The 19031-nt window shown below is 35.4% G+C and overlaps 1 protein-coding gene across 3 annotated transcripts in view; it reads left to right on the forward strand.

Moving 5' to 3' along the window:
- PIBF1 (progesterone immunomodulatory binding factor 1) overlaps positions 1–19031 on the forward strand; it is a 237121-nt gene that overhangs the window by 105861 nt on the left and 112229 nt on the right. For all 3 annotated transcript variants that reach the window (XR_001896934.3, XM_003913944.5, XM_021929673.2), the window contains exon 11: positions 10578–10743. Coding sequence is in view for 2 of the 3 variants with exons in the window: in XM_003913944.5 (XP_003913993.2) it covers positions 10578–10743 (166 nt within the window). In the remaining variant the exon portion in view is untranslated. The remainder of the gene's footprint in view (positions 1–10577; positions 10744–19031) is intronic.

A 19031-nucleotide genomic window follows, 5' to 3' on the forward strand; every position in this document is an offset into this window, starting at 1 on the left:
TGCAGTAGTATTTACAGTAGCCAAGACTTGGAAGCAACCCAAGTGTCCATCAACAGATACTGAATAAAGAAAATGTGGTATGTATACACAATGGAGTATTCTTCAGACATAAAAAAGAATGAAATTCTGTCATTTGCAACAACATGAATGGAACTGGAGGTCATTATGTTAAGTAAAATAAGCCAGGCACAATAAGAAAAATTTTGCATGTTCTCACTTGTTTGTGGGAGCTAAAAATTAAAACAGCTGAACTCATAGAGATAGAGAGTAGAATGATGGTAACCAGAGACAGTTACCAGAAGGGTAGTTGGGAGAACGGCGGATGGCTAATAGGTACAAAAATAATAGGAAAGTGGAATAAGATGTATTTGGAGGGTAGTTGGGAGAACGGCGGATGGGTAATAGGTACAAAAATAATAGGAAAGTGGAATAAGATGTATTTGGAAGCACAACATGGTGACTACAGTCAGTAACAATTTAATTGTACATTTTTTTTTAGACAGTTTCTCTCTGGCTTTATACTGGATCATGATTGCTGGATCTTATGGTAGCTCTAGCCCTGGCTGGAGTATAGTGGCGTGATCTTGGCCCGCTGCAAACTGCCGCCTCCCAGGTTCAAGTGATTGTCCTGCCTCAGCCTCCTGAGTAGCTGGGATTACAGGCATGTGCCACCACACCAGCTAATTTTTTCTATTCTTAGTAGAGAAAGGCTTTCACCATTTTGGCCAGGCTGGTCTCGAACTCCTGACCTCAAATAATCCGCCCACCTCAGCCTCCAAAACTTCTGGGACTACAAGCATGAGCCACCGCGCCTGGCCTAATTGTACATTTTAAAATAACTAGACCAGGTGTGGTGGATCACATCTGTAATCCAAGCATTTTGGGAGGCTGAGGCGGGAGGATCACTTGAGGTCAGCCTGGCCAACATTGCAAAACCCCATCTCTACTAAAAATACACATACGTACCTACATACATACTTACATACATACATGCATAAAATAACTAAAATAGTGTATTAGATTGTTTGTAACACAAAGGATAAATCCTTGAAGTAATGGATACCTCATTTACCCTGATGGAATTATTACACATTGTATGCCTGTATCAAAATATCCCATATACCTACTATGTACCTATAAAAATTAAAGATTTTTTGAAAAGAATAATCCTAAATTCTGTGTTAGTGCTTTGGAGATGATTAAATGAAAAAACTATTTATACCTGTATATGACAGTAAATAAAAGCGCTCAAATGTTAGACTCCTTTCCTTTTGTATTGGTCTGTACACATCCTGATAGGCATCATGCCAATTCAAGTTTCCTCTTAGTATAGTAAACGCCTTTAAAGTTCATCACTGGCTTTTTATTAATATCACAAGCCTCTCACAACCCACTTAGTCATGGTTACAATAGAAAGCGAGAGAAGAGGAATAAGGGACAGAGCAATAATAAAAGCACCAAATTTCAGCCAACCTAGAGAGAAAAAGCAACACTTTCTGCGGGGGAGGACATGAGAAAAGTGTAGGGAGAAAAGCAAGGCCCAGGAGAATGTTTGAGAGAAGACATTTCTTCGGAATAATAATGTCAGATGTTAAAAATTGGAGTTTGTTTAATTAGATTAATGCTTACTGAGTTGCTTTGATTATATTAGGCTCTTTATTATTTCTTTTTTATCCTGAAATGTTAGAGATGGTTAAATAGATACCAAAGTGTGTACACTTTTTCTGAAACTTTTAAACTTTCTCATGTTATAAACAGTTGTAGAAAATAAAAATATAATTATAATATGTTTACTGAGTACCTAACATAAGATTATATTTACTCTCTATTTCTTTGAATATCCCAAGATAGAATTTAACAGAAATACTAGTAAGTAATTATTTAGTCCATTAAGTCTAATTAGACAGAAATAAGCGGTGGGGAAATAGTGATTTAGTTCTTACTATGTTACGTTTTTCTTCTTTACTTCTGTTTTATATGCCCTTATGATAGACTTTATTACATTCTTGTAGGTAGGCTAGTGAGTCGCACATAGATTCCTAAAATTGTATATAAAATTTGTAATAATTTTAACTTGTTACAGAACTCAGATAGAGCCTGTCATATCACAATACTTTTGCTCCCTTTTTTGCATTTCTTTTTTGTAAGTGTTTTTAGAATGTTGTCATGTCTCCGTCTACCACCTTAGCCCTTATCCAAACTGTATATTTTTTGAAAGTTTAATTTACTTTTTTGTAGTTTGGTCACACCTAACCTATAATCATTTTGGTTTCTCTTTTCTTCACTCTCTGTAATTTGTTTTCATCTTTTACTGACACCTAAACCTGGAAACAATAATCTTAGTTCACTGGTTTTTTCATACTTCAGTAAGAGACTGCCCCTCATCAAATTGGTATTTAATATTTTAATGTTTTCTATCCTGGCTTGAACCTATTTAGCATTCTAATTTTATAACACCTAAAAACCTCATGGTTACTATGACTCCATTCATTAACTCAGTAAGCATTAAGAGTTAGTAATATTCTGGATATACCATTATCTCATTAAGAGCTTATCATATGCCAGAATATATACGAAATCTTAGGAATCCAAAGATGGATTAGACAAGATTCCTGCACTCGAGTAACTTATATTTTAATTGTACAGTGTGTTGTTGTGAACATTTTACTTGTGTTAGCTCACATTATCATCCAGAACTCAACATGCTCAAGTTTTCCCCCAAGGATTTTGATTCAGAAGGTCTCAGGCAGAACCATGGCATCTAGAGTTCTTTGAAGTTCCCCAAGTAATTCTGATGGTCCTCCCTGGTTAGGCTAGATAAAGTCAACCTCAGGAGTCATCCTCATCCTTAGAAAAGAAAAAAATGTTGCTAATGATCCAGCTTTACTGTAAGACCACCTAGGCTTAGAGACCCATGACTCTGGTTGCTGTATTCAGGAGTTTTTTGGAGTATTCCTTAACCCATTTCAGAACATTAATTTGGATAAATTAGCATTTATAGGGCTTGCCTGTTATTAGGAAGTTGATCTAAATAAATGACTTTTACATCCCTTTTTACCTTTTACAATATGTATGTTAACCATAGTAAATGTCTTTTCTTGAGCTATATATTTCTGAAAAATAGGACAAAAGCATGATTAGCCTCCATCCTGCTACTATTAATACTTTACGCTATTCTTCATAAAAGCATCCCTCCAAAAGTGCTTTTTCTAATGACTTTTTAAGATTCAGTTTATATGTTCTGATTTTTTTTTTCTTTAATGTAGACTAACACTGAGATATACATTAAAAGCAGCGTGAAATAGAGTTTTGAGTGCTATGAAGCACTAATATAATAAATACTCTTGGTTCAGAGGATAATTCAAGCTGAATTTTAAGTGTTGTCATGTTGACACAAAAGGGAAAACAGACCCAATCAAACACTGTTATAAAATGTTTTACTCTAATTTTATCTCATACATGCTTTTATTTTATGACAACATTCCTTTCCTTACATTTGTTTCAGTTAAGTACTCTTCACATACCTGTAGTACCTATTTTTTTGCCTTATAAGATGACCAGATATTACTACATGTTGTTTATTAATGACACATATTTTATTTGATCGTATGGATGCATTGAATTACTCCAAATACATGCTTGAAATTCTTATAAATCCATGGTACAGTTGTCAAACATACTCAGCGTTTTTAACTCAGCAAAAAAAGACCTCTCACATTCATTTAAGAATTAGCTTCTAAGCCAAAAATGACAGATGTAGTATTGCAGCTGAGAAGTGAACTGGTTGAAGAAATCATCTAAATGGCAGAAACGTTTGGAGAAATACCCAAACTCCTTTTAAATTCCTTTCTCATGTTCTTTATGCATCATTGTTGCAACATTAATGTTGGCTTTATAAGTTTTTTCTACCTTCTTGCTTTTCAATTTGGAAAATTTCATAGTTGGAAGGGAAACACATGTGTAGAGAACTGTACAGATAACTGTGTTACTCTATAGTTTTTCATTTTTTTTTCAACTTACTGGACATCTTTGGGCTCTATAATTTTATATGTACATTTTTAAATTAATGTAATTGCTCCCCTAATTTTCATCAAAAATAATTTTGATTCAGTATCTAGGTATATATTTAAAATTTTTTAAATATACAGATAACTAAAAAGCAAAAGAAAACAGTTGGTAGAACAGTAAGTAGCAGTAATGCGCAAAAGTAAAATCTGTAAGATAACATTTTGTATTTTAATAACATGAAAGTAATTTCAGATATATTCTCTGTAAGTTATGATATATATATGTGTAAATGTAGTTTTATAGTTTTTGAAATACATAAAACTTGGATACTTCTGGTTTTCTTAAAGTCAATTAGAAGTTATAGATCGGGCATAATAAGGTAGGTGTGCTTATTTTTGTATTCTGACATCTTTCAAATGTTTTCAGGATATAAAAAAATAACCAAAGACCTATACCCTATACTAGACACTGATGTGGTAATACCTCATCTCTGTCTAGCTAATAACACTTTGTTGTGAGAAGTAAAAGATATACCTAAGCCAAAATTATTTAAATGGAAAGTACTTAATTTTTTTATTTTTTAAATTTCTCATATAAAAAATTTTTTGAGTTGCGTTCAGTAAAATTAATTTTAAGTTGAATCATGTAATGTAAAAACAACTAATTTTCTCCTCTCACCTCTCGTTTCCCAGATACCTTTACCTATATGGTATATTATTTATTATTTCTTTAGGATGTACACTTCCTTTCTTTTTATATAACTCAGTGTCCTTGTGTGATTTTAGATATATCCATGATTCGTATCTAAATATGTAGGTAATGAGTCAAGTTTTTATTTTTAAAAGAAGCACATCAGAATGTATGGACACAAATGAGAATACCCTCCACCAAGGTCAATACGGTAGAAGCCCGTATGCTTTTTTTCCAACTGTGCTGGTATTGCTCAGTTCACTTATTTTACAGCACAGTTCTTGGAATAACTTTTCATTTTAACAGTCTTCTTCCTTCAAAGATGAGTTTTGTTTTTGGAAATTCAGCCATTCAGAGTAAAGCCCATTGCACTTGGTGGGTGAATAAACTGGGTATACTGTTTGTTGTGAACAATGGGTGAGAAGTTGGGGAGAGGTTAACTATTTAAAAATGAAAGAATTGTTGAGAATGGAAAATCATGAGGACAATTGAAAATCTTATTTTTGAAGGAGGTTTAATAACATAAGAAGATTTTTAAGTTACAATATTGAGGGAAGGATAGCAAATTCTACATGAAAGCATAATTCATATGTAATATGCATAGCAAACATTTATAGAGAATAATATCAACTATTGGTGAGGATATGCAGAAATCATATTTCATACACTTAGAGTTTCATTTTAAATTGATGTAGCCATTTGGAAAAAAAAAATGGCAGTATCAAAATTTAAAATCTTTTGACAGAATTTCACTTCATGGTATCTTTCTTAAATATTTACTTGTGCATGGGAGGCAATTCTTAGGATGATCTTTGAAGCTCTGTATATGATGCTTTGAAGCATTTTGAAATAATCTAAATGTTAATCAGTTTAGAATTAAATTATTTGGAATTAATTAAATGGTTATGTCCACATTGTGCTCTGTTACACAGCAAATGAAAAGAATGAGGTATAGACATGGAAAAAACAGATCCCAGGACAGTCTATATGAAAAAAAGGAAGTTACAGAGAAGAATATGTGTGATATGCTATTTGTTTAAAAAAAAAAAAAAGAGAACTGATACATCAATTGATATGTGATATGCATGCATGTTTTAAAGAAAAACCTCTTAGATACACAGAAAACTAATAACAGTGATTATCTCTCAAAGGAGAAATGGAATTGAGAGTAGTGATAGAGGTCTGGGCCAGGTGCAGTGACCCACACCTGTAATCCCAGCACTTTGGGAGGCTGAGATGGGAGGATGGCTTGAGCCCAGGATTTCGAGACCAGCCTAGGCAACATAGTGAGACCCTGTCTCTACAAAAAAGAAAAAAAAGAAGAAGAAGAAGTCTGTAATCTTTATTTGTAATGTTTGGAGTTTTTAGCCTCACAGTGGATTTGATAAATTATTTATAGAATTGAAAATAAATTTGAAAATATTTACTTGTACAGAGAAGAAAATTTATGAAAATATAAACAGCTTATCCTTATGAGCAAGACTGAATTCTCAGTTGACTAGACACATCAGCTTCTGTCCTTGTCAACTCCAATTTCTTACAACTGAATCTACCAAAGACTGAATCTATCTGGAGATTCAGGCCCATCTTTGTTTCACAGTTCTTTCAAGTATAGAAAGTTTATCAATCTCTGCCCCACTTACTTGTGGAATTTAAAACTAAATTTTCCTGCTCACACGAAAAACTTATCAGTCTATCTCTGACTACCTACTTCTGTGTATTCTTCTAAGCTACAATATTCTCTCTTTATTGACCCATCTCTCCATATTTCAACATAAAGTTGAAAGTATCTTTCAGCGCTTTGTTATTAATTTGCCTAATAACTGAATACTAAAAATCTTTCCGTGAACCTTTACTGGTACTGGAAATCTTGTGACTTTGCTTAACTTCTTTTGCCAGTCTGCCTTGGGGCAGGGTCTTACTTCCCGTACTCTTTATCTGTACACAGTTGTCCTGCCACATACAGATAAATGCTTTGCCTCAACTACTGCACTGTCTTACTTCCAACCTGGACCGGTTGTTAAATTTCTTAATGCAAGTACCATATTCTGGCCCTGGTCATTACATGAACCTCACCACTGAGTTTTACTACTTTTTAGGTATTCTGCCTTAGAATGCCTGTTTACCGAACAAGATTTGATAACTGGGTTCAGAATTTTTAATGTAGTACAAGCCATGAACATTTTGTGTACAGAATTCAAAAGTCAGTTGTTTCTCATTGAAATAAAAAAGTGAGCTTAAATAAGCAGTTAAAATGGGTTAAATATGGGTCTTTCACTGTATTACTTTTACTCAATATTGACTTTGTTAATAAGAGTTGGGAATAAACCATATACATGCGTGGCTCAATACATCAAGTCTAACAAGTAAAACTTCCCGTGTAGGGTCTACATGTAAAGACTGCCAATGTAAATTTTGTTATGAAAACCTGTTATCTGATGCTTTATCTAGTATTTTTATTAACAAATACATTTTCCTATTTGTGAGACTCCAGTGTCACATTGATGTCTGTCCTGTGGTTATTTCTCAGCGTCACAGAACATGTCCTGCTACTGGGAGTTTAATTACTTTCTTTGTAACTCACTGTGTAATAGCTGATTTTCACCTTTTAACACTTTTTCTCCCTGTACTTCCAACCCCAGAAGTGCTGTTGCAGTGAATATTCCTTCAGAGCAAACCATTAGTTCTAGCCCTTTCTGTTTTTTTAAAGTAGTATGTGATATATGGTTGGGTCTTATGAAAACTAAAAACCCAGTTACAAATGTAGCATAAAGACAAATGAAGCCAAATTTTGGGCCTGGGGATGAGATGGTTGTGAGAATAGGTGGAGATTCTGTGTGGAAAATATGACCTCTTAAGGTTACTATGCTAATAAATTAGAATATCAAACATGAAGTTGTTAATGTATGAATAATACTGACTTACCTCAAATAAGATGTTCAGATTGAGAGTATGAGATGAGAAGTCTGAGTCAACAAAGTAAAATGTGATGGGTTATATTAGCAAAACAAGTTAAGTGGGAGTTACCTGAAACTAGCTCCTGGGCATCATCAGTTCCTCACTGTTGGAGCTACTTTTGTAGCTATGTTTGTTCAAAGTTTTCAGAGTTCAGTTTAACAAAATAATTACACAGACTTAATAATATGAGGCAGATCCTTTCACTTACGTAAACAACATGGGAATAGACTAGTCCGTTAGAATTACCATTTCATTTTACGAAACTCCAATTTATGAAACTTACTATATTCAAATTTTTAGGAGATAATTCTTGTTACCACCTAGATGGTTTATTGTTTAACTTCTGTTAAATTTTCTATATTCTAAATGTCTAAATACTGTTTACTGTTTAGCTTTTCAATATAAGGAAATAATATTAGTGCTGAAAGTAACTTTCAGGTGCCATGTAATGAATAGAAACCGGTGATGCTAAAAGCTAAGTCTTTAATTACCTATTTGGAGTTGGCATTGATATCCGAAGCAACAACATCCTGAATCCATAAAAAGGCAAAATTTGCAGTTTAATCTTTTTAGGATAAATTATCTTAAAGATGATTTAAAGATAATCACATTCTAAATTACTTTTCCAGAATTTATTTCATAATATGGTCTATGTATGTCCTAGTCTCACATACAAAGAAGGTATTGATTTCACACATTTAATACGTCTATATTTATAAAACAACTTGCCTCAAAGAGTACAGGGACATTTTTATGTCATAAAATGTTGAATTAATAAATTTTTTTAGTAAAAGGTATTTTTTTTTTACCACTTCACACACTCTAGGATGCATAATCAAAAGGCAGACAAAGATCAGTGTTGTTGAGAATGTGGAGAAATTGGCATCCTTGTTATTGCTGACAGGAATGTAAAATGGTGCAACCATGTTGGAAAAAAGTTGGGCAGTTTCTCAAAAAGTTAAAAATAGAGTGACATATGACATAGCAATTCTGTTCCTAGGTATATAACGAAGAGAAATGAATTCATGTTTACACAAAAACTTGTACATAAATGTTCATGGTAGCATTATTCATCGTAGCCCAAAATCAGAAACAACCCAAATGTCCATCAACTGATGATGGATAAGCAAAATGTGATATAGTTATACAATTGAATGTTATTCGGTTATAAAAAGGAATGAAATGTTGATTCATGCTACAACATGAATGAACCTTGAAAACACCAGAAGGCCACATATTATATGATTCCATTTATATGAAATGTTCAGAGTAAGCAAACTTTTAGAGACAAAAAGTAGATCAGTGGTTGCCAGGCCTGGATGAGGAGGAGAATAGGGAGTGACTAATGAACATGGGGATTTTTTAGGGTAATTAAAATGTTTTTAATTAGATAATGGTGTGCAACTTTGTAAATAAGCTAAAAACCACAGAATTGTGTATGTTAAAAGAGTGAATTTTATGATATATGAATTATGTCTCAGTAAATAATTTATCAGTGTTTGTTTTTCTATATAAAAAGGTATTTTTTAATAAAATTGTAAACAGTTTTATATAATTAATACCAGGATTTTCCAAAAAAGTTAATCACAAAAACTGACATTCACTTTAAAGCTTTACTGTATATTAATGTGAAATGTGCATTGTATGGAACTTACACCCATCTGAGAGTTGAAATAGCCCATGGTGTGTATCTAATGCCTATCTTCTCTGATTATATTTTGAATGGTATTTTGACTCACTGACAGGAGTGAAATAGCCTTTAAAAAGCATTTTAAAGTTTATCTTACCTCAGAAATGTCAGTTATGAATATTATGTAATAGCAGAAAGACTATCACTGTGAAGTGACTATGCTCTCTGCTTCACTGCCCTGCACGTAACTCACATTTCTTCTCCCTAGAATGCTTCCCACCCCTTACCTCCTCCTGCCTTACACACACACACTCACACACACACACCCTCCACACAAACCAAGTTAGGTCTCCTTCATATATGTTCCCATTGATCCTAGAGATTACCCAATTGAAGCACTTACTATACTCCATTGAATTTTCATGTTTATTTGCCTGTTCTCCCCAGAAAACTGTAAGTTATTTTTAAAAGCAATATTTTATCTACCAATATATACACATTACCTAGCATACTGACTAGCTCAATAAATATTTGAATAAATGAATTTTAATAACATACCTAGCATTATACTGGGTTCATAATAGCTCCCTGAAAAGATATAGTGTATCTGTATTTTACTTTTCTGTTAGAACACAATCAACCTTAAGCATTTTCAAATTTATAGTATGTGGTGATTTATATGTTAAGTGGAAATGTTTTTATTATTAGTTATACCTATGGAATGAGGAGAATGTTCCTTATCTGAGTTGTAATAGCCTACTTGTAGGCCTATATTTATCTTCACAGTTTGTACATTTTTTTCTTGTAATATCAAAATATATGTATATTTACTAAGTTTATTTTGCAAATGTTTCAAGAATTTGTAGTTTAATGTGCATATTTCATTGCTTTCTTCTCCATCTGACATTATTTAGATTTAGGATGAAATAGCAAGCTGGGAAACAATGCCATAGACTTAAGAAGGCCTATGAAAAGTATAGAAATTAAATCATTCCAAGCAATGTAACTGAAATTTGTTCTTGCCATTTACAAAATAATAGGAAATAATTATTTTGGGGTAGAAGGAATGAAAATGAGGGTAGAATGGTAAAAGTTAATTGATATGTTCACTGGAATTACATATTTTCATACATACACCTACCTAAATTCTTTATAAAAGCTTTGCTGAATAAATATAAATTATTAACTGCACAAATATAAGGGAGTAGAAAATGTAGAAGTAAGGTTTATGAGTATATAAATCATTGAGACTGCTTTCTTTAGAATGTCATAACCATTCTGCTTCTTTCAGGTACAGAGAACTACAACTTAGTACAGAAAGCAAAGTAACAGAATTTCTCCATCAAAGTAAATTAAAATCTTTTGAAAGTGAGCGTGTTCAACTTCTACAAGAGGAAACGGCAAGAAATCTTACACAGTGTCAATTGGAATGTGAAAAATATCAGAAAAAATTGGAGGTACATGTACAAGCTTTTCTTTCCACATTAGCATGGCATGTAAAGTCCCTAAGTGCAAGATTTATATTGAGCTTTGTTTCTCCTATAGGATGTGGCACTATCCTGCAAAAAAAAAAAGGAAATATGTATTTCAGAAAGATGTATACTGAAAAGGAATGGAATTGTTAGGAAACAAAAATAAGAAAAATCTCATTCACAATAGCAACCAAAAATATATAATGACTTGGAATATTTTTAATAAGAACAGTGCAGAATCTATATGAAGAAAACTATAGAACTTCACTGACATGTGAAATGAAACACCATGTTTCTGGAAGGGAATGAAGTATACATTTTTTTCAGTTTTCATCAAATAATATGATATGTTTCTATCTAATCAGACGCCAGCATATTTTTTAACTGAAAATAATTCTATAGTACAACTGGAAAGAAAAACAAATACAGAATAGTCAATATTTTTAAAAGTACTTTTTAAAAAGAAATAATGGAAATGTATATCACATTTTAAAGTGTGTTCTGAGGCAAGAATAATTAAGCTGCACACAAAATTAGTTCACAAATGTTATAAAATGCAAAGCCCCAAAACATATTTACATAAATTTAAGAATTTATACATGGTAAAGGTCACATTTCAAATCAATAGGGAAAGTGTGGATTGGACAATAAATGATGCTGTGATAATCATTTGAATATTTAGAGAAAATAGTTGACTCAATACCTCATACCATACAGCAAACTTAAACTCAGATGGATTACTAGGGTGCATATAGATATATAATATATATTATATACATATAGTGTGTGTGTGTGTGTGTGTGTAGCTATGAAAGTATTAGAAGTAAATACAGATGAGCCAGGTGCAGTGAGTCACGCCTGTAATCCCAGCACTTTTGGAGACTGAGGTTGGTGGATCACCTGAGGTCAGGAGTTCTAGACCAGCCTGGCCAACATAGTGAAACCTCATCTACTACTTAAAAACTGTGGAAGTTAGGTATGGTGGCACACACCTGTAGTCCCAGCTACTTGGGGGTTGAGGCAGGGAGGACTGCTTAAGCCCAGGAGGTCGAGGCTACAGTGAGCTGAGACAACATCACTGCACTCTGGCCTGGGCAACAGAGCAAGACTCCGTCAAAAAAATTTTTTAAAGTAAATACAGATGAAATTATATCTTATGTTTACTTTGGGAATTAATCTGTTAATCTGATGAAGGCAAGGAAAGAAATTATATAGGAAAAATAAAAGCTGAATTTATTTTTTAAATTCATAAAATTTAAAATTCATAAATTCATAAAATTCATAAATTTGTAAGATTTATATTTAAAATTAATATTTAAAATAATATGAATAATATTAAAGGCAAAATAGAAACTGAAAAACACTATTTGTGTTATATATGACAGAGGGCTTATGGTCCTTCATTTTAAAAGATATTTTATCAAGGAGACATACTTTCCCCTTCTACATAAATAAGTGGGGAAAAAAAGGAATGGACCATTTCCAAGAAATGAAATGCAAATTGCTAACAAATAAATAAATGAACATATGAATTCTCACTGATAATTAACGAAATATAAATTTAAACTTTTTTTTAACCTTTAGATAGGTCTGTGTGTTGTTTTTAAAGTGCTGGCAAGAGTACCCTTAAGTGGGAAATCTCATGAGTCAGAAAATGAAACAGCCCTTCTGGACATTATGGTAATCTGTGTTAAAGGCCTTAGAAGGTTGACCACATTGTGAATTTTAGCTCCAGATCAACTGCAAGAACAAACCAGCAATCCTAAGAGGACCCGCAGACCCTCTGAAGGAAGTGGACTGCTCCTGCAGGACCTGAGAGACACCCCAAATATTCTGAGAGGTGGAAAGCCTCGGGCAAGTTTTCAAGCCCAACTCGCCCTGGGCCTGGAAACAGACTAGGGGCTGTTGTGGGGAGGGCAGTGGGGTTGAGACCAGCCCTTCAGTTTTCATGGGAGCTGGATGAGGCCTGTGACTGGTGGCTTTCCCCAACTTCCCTGACAACCTGCATGACTCAGCAAAGGCAGCTATAATCCTCCTAGGTACACAACTCCAGTGACCTAGGAATCTCATTCCCCTTCCCCATATTAGCTGCAGCAAGACTGACCCTAAGGGTAGTCTGAGCTCTGACACAGCTAGCCCTGCCCCCACCTGATGGTCCTTCCCTACCCACCCTGGTAGCAAAAGACAAAGGACATATAATCTTGGGAGTTCCAGGGCCCCACCCACTGCTGGTCCCTTTCCGTACAGCTGATGCTTTCTGGAAAGCACCACCTCCTTGCAGAAGGCCAACCAGCACAAAAATGGAGCGTTAAACCACCAAAGCTAAGAACCCTCATGGAGTCCATTGCACCCTCTGCCACTCCACCGCAATAGGTGCTAGTATCCATGATGGAGAGACCCACAGACAGTTCACATCACAAGACTGTGCAGAAACCCCCAGTACCAGCCTGGAGCTGAGTAGACTCGCTGGGTGGCTAGACCCAGAAGAGCGACAACAATCACTGCAGTTCGGCTCACAGGAAGCCACATCCACAGGAAAAGGGGGAGAGTACTACATCAAGGGAACACCTCGTGGGACAAAAGAATCTGAACAACAGCCTTCAGCCCTTGACTTTCCCTCTGACAGAGCCTACCCAAATGAGAAGGAACCAGAAAACCAACCCTAGTAATATAACAAAACGAGGCTCTTCAGCGCCCCCCAAAATCACTAGTTCACCAGCAATAGATCCAAACCAAGAAAGCCCTGATTTACCTGAAAAAGAATTTAAGAGGTTAGTTATTAAGCTAATCAGGGAGGAACCAGAGAAAGGTGAAGTCCAGTGCAAGGAAATCCAAAAATAAATGGTACAAGAAGTGAAGGGAGAAATATTCAAGGAAATAGCTAAAAGAAAAACAATCAAAAATTCAGTAAACTTTGGACATGCTTTTAGAAATGCGAAATGCTCTGGAAAGTCTCAGCCATAGAATTGAACAAGTAGAAGAAAGAAATTCAGAACTTGAAGACATGGTCTTTGAATTAACACAATCCAACAGAGACAAAGAAAAAAGAATATGAAAATATGAACAAAGCCTCCAAGAAGTGTGGGATTATGTTAAACAACCAAACCTAAGAATAATCGGTGTTCCTGAGGAAGAAGACAGTTCTAAAAGCTTGGAAAACGTATTTGGGGGAATAATTGAGGAAAACTTCCCTGGCCTTGCTAGAGACCTAGACATACAAATACAAGAAGCACAAAGAACACCTGGAGAATTCATTGCAAAAAGATTTTCACTTAGGCACATTGCCATCAGGTTATCCAAAGTTAAGACGAAGGAAAGAATCTTAAGAGCTGTGACAGCAGATTTCTCAGCAAAAGCCTGCAAGCTAGAAAGGATTGGAGGGTCCTATCTTCAGCCTCCTCAAACAAAACAATTATAAGCCAATAATTTTGTATCTAGCGAAACTAAGCATCATAAATGAAGGAAAGATACACTCATTTTCAGATAAACAAATGCTGAGAGAATTCACTGTTACCAAGCCACCACTACAAGAACAGCTAAAAGGAGCTCTAAATCTTGAAACAAATCCTGGAAACACATCAAAACAAAATCTCTTTAAAACATAAATCACACAGGACCTATAAAACAAAAATGTAAGTTAAAAATCAAAACAATAAAAAGTAGACAGTCAACAAAGAGCATGATGAATGCAATGGTACCTCACATTTCAATGCTAGCATTGGATGCAAATGGCCTAAATGCTCCACTTAAAAAAGGTACAGAACCACAGAATGGATGAGAACTCACAAACTATCTGCTGCCTTCAGGAGACACACCTAACAAATAAGGACTCACATAAACTTAAAGTAAAGAGGTGGAAAAAGGCATTTTATGCAAATGGACACCAAAAGCAAGCAGGGGTAGCTATTCTTGTATCAGACAAAAAAAACTTTAAAGCTAAAGCAACAGTGGTTGAAAGAGACAAAGAGGGACATTGTATAATGGTAAAAGGCCTTGTCCAACAGGAAAATATCACAATGCATCTAATACTGGAGCTCCCAAATTTATAAAACAATTACTAATAGACCTAAGAAGTGAGATAGACAGCAACACAATAATAGTGGAGGACTTCAGTACTCCACTGACAGCATTAGACAGGTCTTCAAGACAGAAAGTCAACAAAGAAACAATGGATTTAACTGGATTTAAACTGTACCTTGGAATAAATGAACATAACAGATACAAACAGAACATTTCATCCAACAACGGTAGAATACACATTCTATTCAACAGCACATGGAACTTTCTCCAAGATAGACCATATGATAGGCCATAAAATGAGCCTCAATAAATTTAAGAAAATTGAAATTATATCAAGCACTCTGTCAGACTGCAGTGGAATAAAACTGGAAATCAACTCTAGAAGGAACCTTCAAAACCACACAAATACATGGAAGTTAAATAACCTGCTCCTGAATGAGCATTGGGTCAAAAATGAAATCAAGATGGAAATTTAAAAATTGTTTGAACTGAATGACAATAATGACACAACCTATCCAAACCTCTGGAATACAGCTAAGGCAAAGCTAAGAGGAAGGTTCATGGCCCTAAACACCTACATCAAAAAGTCTGAAAGAGCACAAACAGACAATGTAAGGTCACACCTGAAGGAACTAGAGAAACAAGAATAAACCAAACCCAGCAGAAGAAAGGAAATAACCGAGATCAGAGCAGAACTAAATGAAATTTGAACAACAACAACAACAAAAATACACAAGATAAATGAAACAAAAAGCTGGTTCTTTGAAAAGATAAATAAAATTGATAGATCATTCCAGGCATGGTGGTTCATGCCTATAATCCCAGCACTTTGGGAGGCTGAGGTGGGCAGATCACCTGAGGTCGAGAGTTTGAGTCCAGCCTGACCAACATGGAGAAACCCCGTCTCTACTGAAAATGCAAAAAAAAAAAAAAAAAAAAAAAAAAAAAAAAAAAAGCTGGGCATGGTGGATTGGTGGATGGTGGTGCATGCCTGTAATCCCAGCTACTCAGGAGGCTGAGGTAGGAGAATTGCTGGAACTTGGGAGGCGGAGGTTGCAGTGAGCAGAAACTGCACCATTGCACTCCAGCCAGGGCAACAAGTGAAACTCCATCTCAAAAAAAAAAAAAAAAAAAAAAAGACCATTAACAAAATTAACCAAGAAAAGAAGAAAATCCAAGTTACCTCACTGAGAAATGAAACAGGAGATACTACAACTGACACCACTGAAATACAAAAGATTATTCAAGGCTACTGTGAATACCATTACACATATAAACTAGAAAACCTAAAAGAGATGGATAAATTCCTTGAAAAAATGCAACCCTCCTAGCTTAAATCAAGAAGAATTAGATACCCTGAAAAGACCAATAACAAGCAGCAAGATTGAAACGGTAATTTAAAAATTACCAAAAATAAAGTCCAGGACCAGATGGATTCGCAGCAGAATTCCACCAGACATTCAAAGAAGACTTGGTACCAATCCTTTTGACACTATTTCACGAGATAGAGAAAGAAGGAACACCCTCCCTAATTCATTCTATGAAGCCAGCATCACCATAATACCAAAACCAGGAAAGGATACAACCAAAAAAGAAAACTACAGACCAATATCTTTGATGAACATAAATGCTAAAATCCTTAACAAATACTAGCTAACCGAATCTAACAACATATCAAAAAGATAGTCCATCATGACCAAGTAGATTTCATACCAGGGATGCTGGGATGGTTTAACGTATGCAAGTCAATAAATATGATACACCACATAAACAGAATTAAAAACAAAAATTATATCTCAATAGATGCAGAAAAAGCATTAGACAAAACCCAGCATCGCTTTATGATTGAAACCCTCAGCAAAATCGTCATACCTTAACATAGTAAAAGCCATCTATGACAGACCTACAGCCAACATAATACTGAATGGGAAAAAGTTGAAAGCATTCTTCCTGAGGACTGAAACAAGACAAGGATGCCCATTCTCACCACTCCTCCTCCTCATAGTACTGGAAGTCCCAGCCAGAGCAATCAAACAAGAAAGAAATAAAGGGCATCCAAATCAGTAAAGAGGAAGTCAAACTGTCCTTGTTTGCTGACCATATAATCGTTTACCTTGAAAACCCTAAGGACTACTCCAGAAAGCTCCTAGAACTGATAAAACAATTCAGCAAAGTTTCCGAATCCAAGATTGATGCACACAAATCGGTAGTTTTTTAATACACCAACAGCGACCAAACAGAGTCAAATCAAGAGCTCAACTCCTTTTACTATAGCTGCAAAAAATATATAAAATACTTAGGAATATTCCTAACAAAGGAGTCAAAAAACCTTTACAAGAAAAACTACAAAACACTGCTGAAAGAAATCGTAGATGACACAAACGAATGGAAACACATCCCATGCTCACGGATGTGTAGAATCAGTATTGTGAAAATGATCATACTGCCAAAAGAATCTACAAATTCAGTGAAACCCCCATCAATACTACCATCATTCTTCACAGAGTTAGAAAAAAACAATTCTAAAATTCATGTGGAATCAAAAAAGAGCCCACACAGCAAAACAAGACTAAGCAAAAAGAACAAATCTGGAGGCATCACACTACCTGATTTCAAACTATACTATAAGGCCATAGTCACCAAAACAGTGTGGTACTGGTACAAAAATAGGCACATTGACCAATGGAACAGAATAGAGAACCCAGAAATAAACCCAAATACTTGCAGCCAACTGATCTATAACAAAGCAAACAAAAACATAAAGTGGGGAAAGGGCACCCTTTTCAACAAATGGTGCTGGGATAATTGGCTGGCCTCATATAGGAGAATGAAATTGGATTCTCATCTCTCACCTTAATACAAAAATCAACTCAAGATGGATTAAGGACTTAAACCTAAGACCCAAAACTATAAAAATTCTAGAAGCTAACATCAGAAAAACCCATCTAGGCATTGGCTTAGGCAAGGATTCCATGACCAGAAACCCAAAAGCAATTGCAATAAAATCAAAGCTGGCCAGGTGCAGTGGCTCATGCCTGTAATCCCAGCACTTTGGAAGGCCAAGGCAGGCAGATCACATGAGGTTGGGAATTCAAGACTAGCCTGACTAACATGGAGAAACCCTATCTCTACTAAAAATACAAAATTAGCCAGGAGTGGTTGCACATGCCTGTAATCCCAGCTACTCGGGAGGCTGAGGCAGGAGAATCGCTTGAACCCGGGAGGTAGAGGTTGCGGTGAGTCGAGATCGTGCCATTCCACTGCAGCCTGGGCAACCAGAGCAAAACTCCGTCTCAAAACAAAAAACAAACAAAGCTAAATAGCTGGGACCTGATTAAAGAGCTTTTGCACAGCAAAAGGAACAATCAACAGAGTAAACAGCCCACAAAATGGGAGAAAATCTTCACAATCTACATCTGACAAAGGACGAATATCCAGAATCTACAGTGAACTCAAATCAGTAAGAAAAAAAACAGTCCCGTCAAAAAGTGGGCTAAGGACATGAATAGACAGTTCTCAAAAGAAGATATACAAATGGCCAGTAAACATGAAAAAATGCTCAATATCACTATGATTGGGGAAATGCAAAACAAAACCACGATATAATACCCCCTTACTCCTGCAAGAATGGCCATAATCAAAGAATCAAAAAACAGTAGGCTGGACGAGGTGACTCACGCCTGTAATCCCAACACTTTGAGAGAGCGAGGCAGGTGGATCACCTGAGGTCAGGAGTTCGAGATCAGCCTGGCCAACATGGTGAAACCCTGTCTCTACTAAAAATACAAAAATTAGCTAGGCATGGTGGCGGGTGCCTGTAATCTCAGCTACTCGGGGGACTGAGGCAGGAGAATCACTGGAACCCGGAAGGAAGAGGTTGCAGTGAGCCAAGATCGTGCCACTACACTCCAGCCTGGGTGACAAGAGCAAGACACCTTCTTAAAAAAAAAAAAAAAAAAACAGTAGATGTTGGCACGGATGCAGGGATTAGGGAACACTTCTACACTTCTGGTGGGAATTTAATCTAGTACAGCTGCTATGGAAGACAGTGTGGAGATTCCTTAAAGAACTAGAAGAAGAACTACCATTTGATCCAGCAGTCCCACTACTGGGCATCTACCCAGAGGAAAATAAGTCATTATTTGAAAAAGATACTTGCACACACATTTATAGCAGCACAATTCACAATTGCAAAATGCCCATCAATCGAGTGGATAAAGAAACTGTGATATATATATATATGGAATACTACT

This window comes from Papio anubis, chromosome 15 (assembly GCF_008728515.1).
Source record: "Papio anubis isolate 15944 chromosome 15, Panubis1.0, whole genome shotgun sequence".
Classification (NCBI taxonomy): Eukaryota; Metazoa; Chordata; class Mammalia; order Primates; family Cercopithecidae; genus Papio; species Papio anubis.